This window comes from Xiphophorus couchianus, chromosome 13, assembly GCF_001444195.1.
Source record: "Xiphophorus couchianus chromosome 13, X_couchianus-1.0, whole genome shotgun sequence".
Classification (NCBI taxonomy): Eukaryota; Metazoa; Chordata; class Actinopteri; order Cyprinodontiformes; family Poeciliidae; genus Xiphophorus; species Xiphophorus couchianus.
Window position 1 is genome coordinate 255,522 of NC_040240.1, and position 13,828 is coordinate 269,349.

A 13,828-nucleotide genomic window follows, 5' to 3' on the forward strand; every position below is an offset into this window, starting at 1 on the left:
GCTGAGATCCTTCAATGTGTGCAGCAAGATGTTGGAGACCTTTTATCACAGTGTTGTTGCCGGTGCCATCTTCTTTGCTGCTGTGTGTTGGGGAAGCAGCATCAGAGCCAGCGACTCTAATAGACTAGACAAAATCATCAGGAAAGCTGGCTCTGTACTGGGACTAAGGCTGGAGTCCCTGGAAACTGTGGTGGAGAGGAGGACACTGAAGAAGGTTCTGTCTATTATGGACAATAATCAGCACCCTCTCCACCACATAGTGGACAGACAGCGGAGCACCTTCTCACATAGGCTGCTCCAGCTCCGCTGTCGTAGGGACAGATACAGGAAATCCTTCCTGCCACATGCCATCTCACTGTACAATAAAAGCTAAATCATTGTTCTGCACTAATCAGTCCAATTTTGCACAACTGCACTGTGGCACACTGCTGTACATATATTTACATATACATACTGTATCTGCATTTTTTTGAATCTTTGCAAGGACTGCTCTAAGCTGCTTTTTATATTGACAGCATGTTATATTTTATTTTTATTTTTATTTTGTCTACAATTGCTACTCAGTGGTGGTTGTTGTGTGTCTTGTCTCTATGCTGTAACTGCGAAATAATTTCCCTGCTGGGATGAATAAAGTAATTCTATTCTATTCTATCTGATCATTTAGCTGTGTATACAATGAAAATATTACTGAAGGCCTTACAGTGGGTAGAGCAAAATAAAATAGAAAAAATTCTTATATGTTCAGATTCATTTTCATCACTAATGTCTATTTTAAATATTTTAAATCTGAAAGTCGTATGGAGTTGGTATATGAAATTTATGAAGTTAGATTTAGAATGACACAAACTCAAATAAAGATTAGGTTTATGTGGATACCTGCTCATAAAGATATAGAAGGGAATGATATGGCAGATCATTTAGCTAAGGTGTCTTTAAAACAAAGTAGAAGTCTGGAAATAGCGTATTGTAAATCTGAAATAAACTCACTTAAGAGCAAAATAAAATCCGAATGGCAACAATTGTGGGAGGAAGGAACTAAAGGTCGTCATTTATTTCATATACAAAAGAAAGTAGGAAATATGGAAATAATAGGAGAAAATTGAAAAGAACAAGATTGCGGCTCAGACATACTGGATTAAATAAAACTTTACATTTGATAGGTAAACATCCTACAGGTAGTTGTGAGTGTGGTATGGATATGGAAACAGTGGAACATGTAATAATTCATTGTGAAAAATATATGGTAAGTAGAGAGAAGCTAAAACAAGAAATTAGGAAATATGATATAGAGACATTAAAACTTAAGATATTAATTAAACATAAAATAAATAAAGCAGTTATAAAATTTTTGAAGGACACAGGATTATATATAAGAATTTAGATTAAAGGGAGATACTCTGGTGCACACTCCAGCATAGTAGATGGCGATAATACATCTTAATGTTAGATGTCACCTGCCAGTAAAAATCAGAAAGAAGTCTATATTATTCTAATGTTGAAAAAATAATAATTTTACAATTGCAGTGTTTCCATTAAATAAGATATTTATTTTAAACTACACGTGAATAAGGTTGTTAATACGATGAGTCAATAAAAATAACGGCAGTGATGGATGTAAACAGTTAGGTCTGGTCCCAATACTCACACCCTCAAACCCTCAAATATTTATTAATATTTATGCTCCCATCACCAATGCAGAGAAAAAGCGTTTTTTTGAAAAAATTGGGGAAAGGTTGGGTGATTGTGGGTCTGAGGATTATGTTTTTATAGGCGGGGATTTTAATTGTACAGAAAATGAGTTTTTAGATCGTAATCATGCAGAGCCGTATCCGGCGGCCCAACATGCACTCTGGCAGCTGGTCTTGTCTCACGGCCTGGTGGACGTATGGAGGAGGATGCATGCAGGCTCCAGGCAGTACACATGGTCCCACATTAAAGAAAACTGAATCTCTTTAGCTCAACTTGATCGTATTTATTGTTTTAAACACCATTTTAACGTGTTTAAAACATGCCAGATTTTACCGGTGGCTTTTACAGATCACTCATTGCTTTTAGGTAGTGTTTTTATCAGAAACATTTTACCTAGAAGCGCTTACTGGCATTTTAACTCAGCTTTACTCAGGTATTTTTATTTTTTTTAGGTTATTTTTGACAGAGAAAGTCTGATTTTACTTGTCTGAGACCATGGGAAAGTTCAGATAAAACTGCTGAGTCAGCAGCACACTCTTAATGTCACCCGTGACATTACTGGATCTATCAGAGATCTGGAGATGAACATTGTGGAATTAGAACGACTTAGTGAATCCACAGGAAATCGAGAGGACATTGAAGCTCTCAAATCTAAAAGGCTAGTTTTAGCAAACCTGCTGGAGAATAAAGTCCAAGGCGCATTGGTCAGGTCCCGGATTCAGAACATCACGGAGATGGATGCTCCCTCTGGCTTTTTCTTCAGCTTGGAGAGGAAGCACGGGCAGAGGAAGCAGATCCACTCTTTGCTGTCGGACACAGGGCAGCAACTGAGTGAACCAGGGCAGATCAGGAGGAGGGCTGTGGAGTTTTACGTTTCTCTGTTCCAGAGTGAATATGAGGAGAACGATGAACTGTTCGAGGAGTTCTGCAATGAACTACCTCAGGTCTCCGAGAAGACCAACACTGAGCTGGAGCGCCCTCTGGGGCTTCAAGAACTCCACACAGCCCTCCTCAGCATGCAGGGTGTCAAGAAAATCCGAGCTCATCCCACTTCCCCATGCTGGAGATTTTAGTTTAACAGTAATAATAAATAAAGTTATCTTTAAAATGAATCACTCAAGTGACATCAAGGCCCAACAGTAGACTTAAGTGTCAATAAAATAAATCTGGTTGTGTGTGTTGTTTTTGTCTCATGCAAACTTTGCTTTAATTCTACTTTTTTCTATCTAATCATAAGAAATCATAGTCAGTCAGAGAGAGTCATTAAACAGGAAAAGCAGGTTTCCTGGAAAAAGAGGAAGTTTCCAGCCTGCAGATTTATAAAAATAGCTGAGACTATTTCTTAGTTTAAAGCATGAAAGTTTTAAAGAATGAAATCTAAACATTATTAGTAATTGGATAAGATTCAAAGTAAAATACTTATATTAATATTGGTTTACTTGTAATAATACTTACACTTACATTTGTGAGAACACTTACAAGAAAAACAAGTAACTGTAACTTTGGTATTAAATAATTAGAATCATGGATTATTCTTGGTTTCTTTTCAGAAAAACATCTGTAATAACTCACATTAAGATTATAATAAATATAATTAATAAGTTATAGTTATAAAATTATAAATGAATGATAAATCAGAGAAGCTAAAGAAAATAAATGTGATATAAATGTGATTTTGACATTGAACTTGAAATGGTGTAAAAAGGTGTAACTGCAATTAAACATCACTGATATGTTGGAGGTAGATAGTAGGTGAAAGGTTGTGCAGGCAATGGACACAGGAGGTTGAGCAACCCTGAGACATTAGCACAGACATCAGGACATAATGTCTGTAAGACAGTGATGGATATGAGATCATCTGTCTAAGCAGTCAGCCAATTAAACAAGCACAGCAACAGTGCTAGCCAATGAAAACGCACCAAAAGGTGGATAAACCCTATATAAGGTGGGTGCAAAAGAGGAACCTTTCGTTGGATCCTCCGGGCAGCTTCGAGCCAAGATCGAGATGGACAAAGAACTCTGCAGCTGAAGAAGAGCCGGGGCCACAGAGCCGGAGACTGTCCTGTGCATGCATGGGGACCAACCCGTCTGGCCCACAATCTGTGGCTTCGAATCGCACTTCTCTCATCGGCTGGGTTCTGACCCCAAAGACAAAGATGAAGACAAAGACAAGGAAGAAGAACTGGTGCCTTTTTTCCTGCCAGCACCAAGTCCTGTGTGACCTCAGCATCCATGCGGAGAGGAGGCTCATCAGACCTGCGGAGATCCTGGCCTTCATCGATCGGCGTCTTCCTCCTGCTGCAACACCTTCTTCATCATCAAGCCAGGTCTGGGGTTCGAAACACCAAACTCCGTCCGTCTCTCTCAAAGGTTCCCTTTTTTAGTTCTCAGTGTCAGCAGTAGGGAAAGATAGACTAGATGATTGATTTTACTTATTTGATTATTTCTGCTACTGAATTAAGCTGTACTGACCCTTGCAAAACTGCCTTACTAATAAAATATTTAGCATAAAGAAAATCTAAAAGATGTTGTGGACATTCAGTTAATGAGTCACCTTAAAGTTCTTTGATGGTTGTAAAATAGCTGTGATGTTTGATTCTGGAGAGGAAAAGTGGAAAATGTTTTTAGGTTGCTGGTAGCCCATATGTAAAACATCATCCTTGGGACTCGCTGAGTCACTAAAACCTACCTGGTTCAATAACAAATGCAAGTTGTAAAATAGAGAACGAGCGACCGTTAACAGGTGTGCTCTGTGAAACTAGTTGGCTGTAGGCTGCTCAGGCTGGCTAATTCACAGGGGGAAGAAGGGTGGGACACCTGGATGTAGGCCGTCAGAAACCAGGCGAATCGTTTCTCGAAACCAGCTTAAACAGAGTTTACTTCAGTTCTGGACAGGGTAAATCCCAGCAGATTTAGGAAACTCAATTAACCCGTTAGAAGGAGAGCTGGTAGCACATCTCCCCTCTCAGAAGAGGAAGTACGAGAGTGAGAGAGTAGAGACAGAAAGGAGGGGGGGGTGTTGCGCAACAACAAGGGCCAGAAGTCCCCAGGCATTGACAGGCTCACTGTGGAGTTCTACAAGGCCTACTGGGATCTTCTGGCCCACGACATGCTCGACGTCTATAATGAGAGCCTGCTTACTGGTTCACTCCCTTTGTCCTGCTGCAGGGCAGTTATCACCTTGCTGCCCAAAAAGGGAAACCTGCAGGACATCAAGAACTGGCGCCCTGTGTCCCTCCTCTGCACCGACTACAAGATCCTCTCCAAGGCCCTGGCCACGAGGCTAGGAAGAGCTATGGAGCAGATCATCCACCGGGATCAGACCTATTGTGTCCCCAGCAGGTCCATGGTAGATAACATCTACCCTCTACATTCGACCCGTTCCAGTTTGCCTACCGCCAAAACCGCTCCACTGAGGACGCTATCTCCTCCGCCCTACACCTGAGCCTGGCTCACCTGGAGGAGAAGAACTCTCATGTGCGGATGTTGTTCCTGGACTTCAGCTCAGCTTTCAACACAATCATCCCACAGCATCTGGCAGAAAAACTGGGACACCTGGGCTTCAGCACCCCCCTGCGCAACTGGCTGCTAGACTTCCTCACCGACAAACCTCAGTCAGTCCGGATCGGACAACACACCTCCGATGTCATCACCCTCAGCACAGGCTCCCCTCAGGGCTGCGTCCTGAGCCCTCTGCTGTTCACTCTGATAACACACGACTGCGTCCCCAGGTTCGCCACCAACCACATCGTGAAGTTCGCGGACGACACAAGGGTGGTGGGCCTCATCAGAGACAACAACGACCTGGACTACAGAGAGGAGGTGGAGCAGCTGGTGGACTGGTGCAGAGACAACAGTCTGATCCTGAACGTTGACAAGACGAAGGAGATGATCGTCGACTTCAGGAAGAACCGGCCCAGCCACGCTCCACTGCTCATCAACAGCTCGGCTGTGGAGGTGGTCAGCAGCACCAAATTCCTGGGGGTGCACATCACTAACGACCTCACCTGGACTGTGAACACCACGTCTCTGGTCAAGAGGGCACAGAAACGTTTGTATTTCCTGCGGAGGATGAGAAGAGCACACCTGCCCCTGCCATCCTCAAGACGTTCTACAGAAGCACCATAGAGAGCATTCTGACCAGCTGCCTCTCTGTGTGGTGTGGAGGCTGCAGCGCCTCCTACTGGAAGAAAGTGAGGAGAGTGGTGCGGACAGCAGAGAGGATCATCGGGGCCCCCCTTCCCTCCATTCAGGACATTTCATCCCAGTGCTGCGTGTCCCGCGGCCGAAACATCGTCAGTGACCCCTCACACCCCCACCATGGACTGTTCTCCCTGCTGCCCTCTGGAAAGAGGTTCCGCAGCATCCGGTGCAGGTCCACCAGGTTCCGAAACAGCTTTTTCCCACTTGCCATCAGACTGCTGAACTCTTAACTGGACTGCACTCAAAAACTGGTCTCCACTTTATACCTTGCACATGTACAGAGCTAAATAACTTATATTTTACTGTCATTCCTGCACTTTATATTTTATATTTAGATTTATATTCATATTTAATACTGTATTTTATTTTATTCTGGAGTAACCTCACAACATTGGAAGCTCAAAACATTGTCCTGAGCCGTATGCAACAAAATTTCGTTCTGTATACACCCTGTGCATGCAAAATGACAATAAAGTCAGTCTAAGTCTAAGTCTAAGTCTATCTACCTAATTCGGGACGTTTTGGAGGTCTCCGGTTCATTTGGTTTGCAGACTGGCTTGATTTCACTAGATCAAGAAAAGGCATTTGACCGCGTTGAACACGGCTTCCTCTGGAAAACCATGAGGGGGTTTGGGTTCAGCGAGGTTCTTATTACCAAGATCCAGGTTCTGTACAGTGACATTGAGAGTGTGCTGAAGATCAACAGTAGCCTGTGTGCTCCTTTTAGGGTGTGTAGAGGCGTTCGACAGCGCTGCGCACTCTCGGGGATGCTCTACGCACTCTCCCTGGAACCTCTCCTCCAGAAAATACGCTCGAGTGTTTATGGGCTGGTTTTACCTGGTTTTAAAAACAAGGTGGTTTTATCTGCCTATGCCGACGACGTTGTTTTTATTAAAGATCAGCAAGATGTCAGTATTTTAACTGAGATCACGGAAAAGTTTTCCACTTTGTCCGCTGCGAGGGTGAACTGGGGGAAAAGCGAAGCACTGGCTGTCGGCAAGTGGTCTGACGGGCTCCCAGTTCTCCCTCAGGGTCTTTTCTGGAAGAAAGATGGTTTTAAGTATTTGGGTGTGTTTTTAGGCAATAAAACTACTGTGTGTAAGAACTGGGAAAACATTGGACAAAAAATACAAAACAAGGTGTCAAAATGGAAGTGGCTGCACTCACAGATGTCATACCGGGGCAGAGTGCTGGTTTTAAACAACCTCGTTGCTTCTCAACTGTGGCACAAACTTGCTGTGTTAAACCCACCATCTGGCCTACTTGCAAAGATCCAATCAGAGATGGTCAACTTCTTTTGGAACGGTCTACACTGGGTGCCACAGTCTGTTTTGTTTTTATTGAGAGAGGAGGGGGGCCGGGGCCTTGTCCACCTGGCCAGTAGAACAGCTACTTTTCATATCCAGTACCTCCAGAAGTACCTGACAGGTTCCCCTGTATGGAAAGATGTGGCCAGCTGCATTCTCAGACGTGTTAATTGTCTGGGGCTGGATGCTGCTCTGTTTTTAACCGATTTTAGTCTTTTAAAGTTAAAAGGGTTGCCTCAGTTTTATCAAAGTGTTTTTAAATCATGTGCTCTTTTTAAACAGCACAGATCAAGGACGCAAATTTCTCTGCATTGGCTTTTAGAAGAACCACTAGTGTATGGAGCGAGACTAGATGTCCGTGACGGTGCCACACCAGGACTTGCTGAGGCGCTGGTCAGGCCCGGAACGGTGACCCTGGGACGGTTGGTGCAAGTGGCTGGATCGGATTTTGGGGACATCCAGGGAGTCGGCTCACTGCTGGGGATCCGGTCCGCCAGGTTAACACAGTGCTTCCTGGACCGGGTGAAGGTACAGATGATGGCTGGGGAGAGGCGGCTCCTGCAGCTGCACGCCAAAAACAGAGTGCCTGCCCGATCCGACTGACCCATTCCCAGACGTGTTTATAATTCCGGGTTTCGGAGAGGACGGTGGTCCCCTACTACAAAGTCCGGACGAAGGACTGGACTTATGCAAAACAGGGCCAAAAGTACTGTACAAATATTGTGGAAAAATCCTGAACAAAAGAACTCTCCACAAAAGAAATATCAGTGTGTGGAGCGACAGACTCAAAAGTCAGAAACCTCAGTGGAGGACTCTGTATAAGCCTCCGATAAAAAAACAGACTGGTGATTTACAGTGGCGGATTCTTCACGGTGCCATCACCACCAACTCGTTTTTATCGGTCATCAGTCCTGGGGTTTTAAACGAGTGTCCATTTTGTAGTTTGTCCGAGAGTGTTTTTCATGTTTTTATGGATTGTGTACAGTTAACTGGCTTTTTAAATTTTTTAACGAGCATTTTTAGCCTTTTTAGCGTGGTTTTTACCAATTCCGTTTTTATCAATGGTGTACATTACAGTCAATCCACTAGTTTTAAATCCCGGCTTTTAAATTTTTTAATAGCTGAAGCCAAGATGGCTATTTACTTGACTCGACGCGACAAAATGCAGGCTGGACCTCAACTCGACGTGGTGGCTCTGTGGAAGGTTAACATCAAGGCCAGGTTGAGATTGGAGTTTTGTTTCCACAGAGCCACCGGGAATTTGAAGGGTTTTTTAGAACTGTGGGGTTTTAACAATGTGTTGTGCACCATTTCTAATCAAGGAGAACTAAAATATAACAAGCTGTTATTGTAACTATTCATTGTGTTTTTAGTATCCTTGACCTGATTATGTAATGTATTGTTAAATTATTGTATAATAAATGTTTTGTTAAAAATCAAAAAAATCTTCTTCTTCTTTTTGTTTTATGGTGTTGGCAAACAACTTGTAGGTGCATTACCGCCACCTTCCAGACTGGAGTATGAACCAGATGTAAACCCACTATAATCTTCCCCTAATGCCTGTCCTCCTAAGAAAACTAAAAATACAGCTGAACACTACATCCTCAGATGATCTTTGCAACAAGCTTCTAATATCTAATTTATTTTTGTTTCTATTTAACTCTCTGATTAACACCTCTCTTTCCTGATTATAATTATTACATACTAGAAAAATATGCTGTATTGTTTCTGTCTCTCCACAATATCTACACATACCTGTACTATGTTTGTTAATCATTTTTAGAGTACTATTTAACCCCGTATGCCCAAACCTTAATCTGGATATAACATCCTCTTCTCTTTTATTCCTATTACCTTTCCTACATTCCCCAACTTTTTTATGAATGCTATAAAAAAATCTTGCTTTGTCTTCTCTATCCCATTGTTCCTGCCATTTCTTCTTAATATACTTTTTACTTATACGTTTGACCTCATTTTTACTTATTTTGATATTAAGATCAACATTATCCTTTTTTGCTGCATTTTTAGCAAATTTATCCGCCAACTCATTTCCTACTATTCCATTATGGGCAGGAATCCAAACTAATTTAACCCTGGACCCATATTTTTTAATTCTAAAAGTTGATTGATTAATACCCAATATGATATCTTGTCTTGTTTCTGAATTTTGCTCTAAAATACTTATTAATGCACTACTTGAGTCTGAATAAATCAATATCTCCTTCTTCCTCGTTTCCTCACTCCATTCTAGAGCTATTGATATAGCCATTAATTCACCTGTGTATACTGTCAACCTATCTGCTACTCTTTTATTTTTCATAATATTTAAGTCTGGAATTATAAATGCTATTCCTATTTTATCATTAGACATTTTAGAAGCATCTGCATATACTTGTATATACTCTGCATATTCTTTCCTTATATACCTTTCCACCTCTATCTTTTCTATTTGTCTGCCTTTTTCCAATAAACGTAAATCAACTTCAGCTTTTCCACTTAACCAAGGTGGAGTATCAGGAATACTCACCACAGGACTAATTAAATAATTATTTATTCCTACCTCATTTATTTCATTATCAATAATCCATCCAAAACTATTTATCTTCTATTTTTTTTACTTTTTCTTGACATGGTTGTAATATAACATTTGGAGGAAAACTTTCCTTATGTCCTTTAATATTTGCCCAATAATTTATGGCTAGTTGTTTTCTCCTGAGCTCCAGTGGCATCTCATCCATTTCAACTTGTAAAGCTGATACTGGGGTTGTTTTCATTGCTCCGCAACAAATTCTTAATGCCTGATATTGTATTCTATCTATTTCTTTTAGTAAACTATTAGAAGCTGAATTATATACAATACATCCATAATCAAATACTGATCTAATTAGTCAGATGTATATTATTTTTAAAGCTTTCCTACCAGCTCCCCAATCTTTACCTCTTAAACATCTCATTATATTTAGTTTTTTTTAAAAACTTTTCTCAATAATTTTTTTAATATGTATTTTCCATGTAAGTTTTTTATCAAACCAAATTCCTAAATATTTTATCTGATCTATCCTTTCTATAACATTCTCATATAATTTAAGATTTACATTAATATTTATTTTCCTATTAGTAAATGTAACGAATTTAGATTTAGATATTGAAATTCTAAATCCCCATTCTAAAGCCCAATCTTCTACACTTTTTATTGCCTCTTGTATTTTCTTATTTACAAATTTTACGTTTTTTCCCCCTTTTCCAAATAAGACCGTCATCTGCAAATAATGTCACTCCAAATGGGAGGGTCTAACAATTAACAACGTAATCTAAACACTTCCAAATATAAAAATGAATTACAAATTTTGATTCTAAATTAACTTAAATATATTCCAACTACCCAAAGAACAAAACTAAATTGGTAAAAAGTACAAACTACAAAAATTTAGCATAAACGGCCACAACAATTAGGTATGTCACCTATATAATAAGAAATGTTTTGTTCGATTTGTCTGGATTCCTGCTCATGTAGGTATAGAAGGAAATGAAGAAGTAGATATATTAGCTAAACAGGCCCCGAAAGCAGATATTATTAACTTAAATATTTCTGTGAGGGATTTATCCCCCTCAACAGGTGTTGTTTTTTTTTGTGCTTCCTGTATTGTTGCTTTATTTAATGTTTTGTTTTGATCATCCTCTCTTTCCTTTGAGGTCATGTGCTGCCATGGAGGCGCGCCCATGAGCAGTGATGCCTAGGACCTGGTGTTTCCAATTTACCTACTGGGAAGGTCCATTGTTTGAGGAGGAGAGATGTTTTTATTTTTTGTTTGGTCCCAGCTTATTTTTGTTTGTGTTAAATTGTTAGTTGTAATTCTGTGAATATTTGTTTAGGAATATTGTTTAGCACAAATGTTTGTTCTTTTGTTTACCTGGAAATGTAATTGTTGTCTCCGCCCCTTAATTAGTCCTGGCCATGCTTTAAAAGCCAGGTGGTTTGAATCAGAGGGGTGGCTCCTTCTTGTTTGGAATGTTTGTCAGTTTGTCATGTAATGTGCAAAGAACGGATATAAAGAAAAGTTTAGAGCTCTATAATGACTGGACTTGTCTGATTTTGGATCGCAAACCAACAATTTCTTTCAGCAAAAGTGAGGGAAAATCTATTATTCAAAATAAAATCCTTAAGGTTTGACAGGAACAATGGGCTAATCATGACACGGGTAGAGATTTATATAAAATTCAAAAGACTGCGGGAGGTAATGGTTGCATGAATGGAAGGTGGAAAGAAAAGGTAGTCATATCTCGATGTAGAATTGGTCATACTGCACTTAATAGTTCTCTTTTCAGAATAGGGAAACATGAAACTGGGACTTGTAATTATTGTAATCAGATGGAAACAGTGGAACATGTCTTATTAGAATGTAACAAGTATTCAGAGGAACATCAGCATTTAAAGTCGATACTAAATAGAGAGAAAATAGGATTTTCTATGATAAATCTTTTAGGAAATAAATCAAAATCTGTTAGAAATCAATTAATTAGATCTTTAAAAAACACTGGGTTATTTAATTGTATTTATAGTATATATGTACAGTATGTATGTGTATTCATGTGCATATACACACATATATATATATATATATATATATATGAGTGTGTATGGATGTGAATTTGCACATTCGTGCATACCATTGAGGTGTGTATTATTAAATTCCCTCTGAGATCATTGATGACCACACTCCAGTCTGGTAGGTGGCGGTAAAGTTGGTTGCCATCCGCCAATAAAAAAAACTAAAGAAGAAGAAGCAGGAAATGCTTTAGAAACAAACAAAACCCCAAACTCGCTCTGTGGCCCCACGTTCATTTCAGAGTTCCCGAGGTCTTTAGAAAAAGTGACCTAGATAATCGTAGAGAGGTAGAATGTAAAAGGAACAAGGGAGTGACCCACGGCGAGCTACGAATTCTGTAGCTGTGATAGTTTAGCAGCTTACTATAGTTTAGCCTAGCTTACATGTCTATGGCGTCCCCAATAGATCTCCCACTGGTCGGCCCGACTTCTTCCTCACTCTCAGCTGCGGAGACAAAGCTGCCTTTTCTTCGTCAGCAGCTCCACTCTGTTGTCTCTTCCCCGGGTAGTGTGATGGTGGAGTCGGTTGACGAAGCTGAGGGTCTGTACGTGGCGGTGGAACGCTGTCCCCTGTGCACCACCTCCCGCCGCAGGCTTACTTGTGCCCGGTGCATTCAGGCCGGAGACTTCGTATTCTTCGACGGGAGGAACAGTGAAAGGTAAAGGTATCAGTGAGGACTAAAATCTGCTATACTTGTGTTTTTCTGTGCAACTCCCCCATCCCTCCCCGAGGAGCAGAAACTGGCAGGCGAAGAAGAGCCTTACAGAAGAGCCCATAGGCTGTTACTTGAAGAACCACTTCCATTTCAGTATTTGTTTTTTGATTAATCTATGACTATAAAGCTATGATAATTTTAATATTTATCAGTCCCCAGTTAAGTTAGTTTTAAGTTGGGTATTCGACACTCGGACAGTGGTTTACTGTAAAGATCATTGCTTCTTGTATGTGACAGACATTATGGTTAGCTTAGGGGCAATCAGCAATTTAAAAAAAAACTTTATTTAGTCAAAGTAAACACAAACAAGTATGGCAAGTAACAGTAGTGTAACTCAATTGCTGGGTTTCAGAAGACGTCACCCAATGCAGATGGAGAGCAAGAAGTAAATGCATCCCATTTATTTCTTTTGATTCAGCATCAAAATGTCTAAAGTCTGAGTCATATGGTTGTTCCAACCGTTTTAATAGAGAGAAAGATAAACATTATTCTCGTGTTTCAAAGGTAGTTGGTCACAAGGGAGTTAATTTTAACAAACTTACCGAAAAAAGAGGAGAAAAGTGGATCAACAATCTACAGGTAAAAACAGGCTGATAGGTATTCTCTAACACAGGCGATGTGAAAACTAACAATGCCAGAGTTTGCATCGCCACTTTCTAACAGGTAACGATTGCATCGTTTAAATTGTATTTTCAGATATTTTATTGGACAGTTACTTAGAAAGACAAGCATCCATATGTAAGGTAAGCTATATTATTTTTATGCCCCAGGTTGGTTGTCCTCAGAGCGCTAATGTTGTTGGTGTAACCCAGGGACGTCAAAGTCAAAGACACCGAGGGCCAAAAAACCAAATTTGCTACAAGCTGACGGCCCAAAGTATTTCAATGTTTATTAAAACACATTGAAATGATTGCACATAGCCTATTGAACCAAGACCTAACACAGTGTATATTATTTAATAAAATAATAAAGCCATATTTTCTTATGGATCTGTCAGTAATTTCAAGTGAAACCATTTTTCAACAGGCGAACAGACAAAAACGAACTTCCTTCAGAGAAAAATCGCATGTTCTGTACATTAAAAGAATAAAGCAATATTTTGTTATGGCTCTGTCAGTAACCTCAAGGGAAAACATTTTCAACAGGCAAACAGCAAAAAATTAAATAGTTTTTAAAAACAAAATATTTTTCTTAATATCAAGATAAATACATAAATACAGATCCTTCTCAAAATATTAGGATATTGTGATAAAGTTAATTATTTTCCATAATGTAATGATAATGATGTTGTGCAGTGTTTTCTGCCA

General features: G+C 40.0%; 1 protein-coding gene across 1 annotated transcript in view; it reads left to right on the forward strand.

Annotated features, from left to right (window-relative positions):
• The first annotated feature begins 11,965 nt into the window (after positions 1–11,965).
• atg14 (autophagy related 14) overlaps positions 11,966–13,828 on the forward strand; it is a 34,963-nt gene continuing 33,100 nt past the window's right edge. The window contains exon 1 of the mRNA XM_028036169.1: positions 11,966–12,464. Within this exon, the coding sequence (XP_027891970.1) occupies positions 12,190–12,464 (275 nt within the window). The 5' untranslated portion in view covers positions 11,966–12,189. The remainder of the gene's footprint in view (positions 12,465–13,828) is intronic.